The sequence below is a fragment of the Diaphorina citri genome, unplaced genomic scaffold (genome assembly GCF_000475195.1).
Source record: "Diaphorina citri unplaced genomic scaffold, Diaci psyllid genome assembly version 1.1 scaffold54736, whole genome shotgun sequence".
Classification (NCBI taxonomy): Eukaryota; Metazoa; Arthropoda; class Insecta; order Hemiptera; family Psyllidae; genus Diaphorina; species Diaphorina citri.
This window is the reverse complement of record NW_007432040.1, coordinates 1-459: the sequence shown is the minus strand read 5'-3', so window position 1 is coordinate 459 and position 459 is coordinate 1. Positions and strand designations below refer to the sequence as shown.

The 459-nt window shown below is 49.7% G+C and overlaps 1 protein-coding gene across 1 annotated transcript; it reads left to right on the top strand.

The window, feature by feature from the left end:
- Positions 1–3: 3 nt before the first annotated feature.
- LOC103523910 (E3 ubiquitin-protein ligase UBR5-like) lies at positions 4–456 on the top strand (the record flags this gene model as incomplete). The annotated part of the gene is made up of 2 exons (XM_008488918.1): positions 4–118; positions 392–456. Coding segments are annotated over 2 exons (180 nt in total), but the record flags the coding sequence as incomplete, so codon positions are not given.
- Positions 457–459: the final 3 nt, after the last annotated feature.

Sequence of the window (459 nt, the reverse complement as noted above, 5' to 3'; positions counted from 1 at the left end):
GACCCATTCGACACGCCCCTGACCCAAGCTTTACCCCTGGCGGACCAGCCCCACCTACTTCAACCCCACGCCAGGAAAGAGGACCTGTTCGGTGTGCCCAAGACCAGTGTACACTCCGGTACGTAACGGGTTAATTTTTGGTACCGGTGTATGGGTGGTGAAAAAAGATATCCTTTCTTTATTCTCTGCCATCACCATTCGGCTACAGCTGAACATTTGCTTTTGGCTACAATTTTTTTTTTTTAACAATTAGATGCCCTTTGCACTCAACCTTTGCTATTTCTTAAGCAAGGGAAATTTGAGGCTGGTCTACTCCCTGTTCAAAGTCCCCCGGCCAGACAATTTACCACAAGTAATTCATGCTAGTATTATTCTGTTCTGTTTAACACAGGCGGCGAAGACAGCACCGGGGGCGGCTCAAGTCTACTCGACTCTCTGCCCACGCGGCTCGGCCTGTCC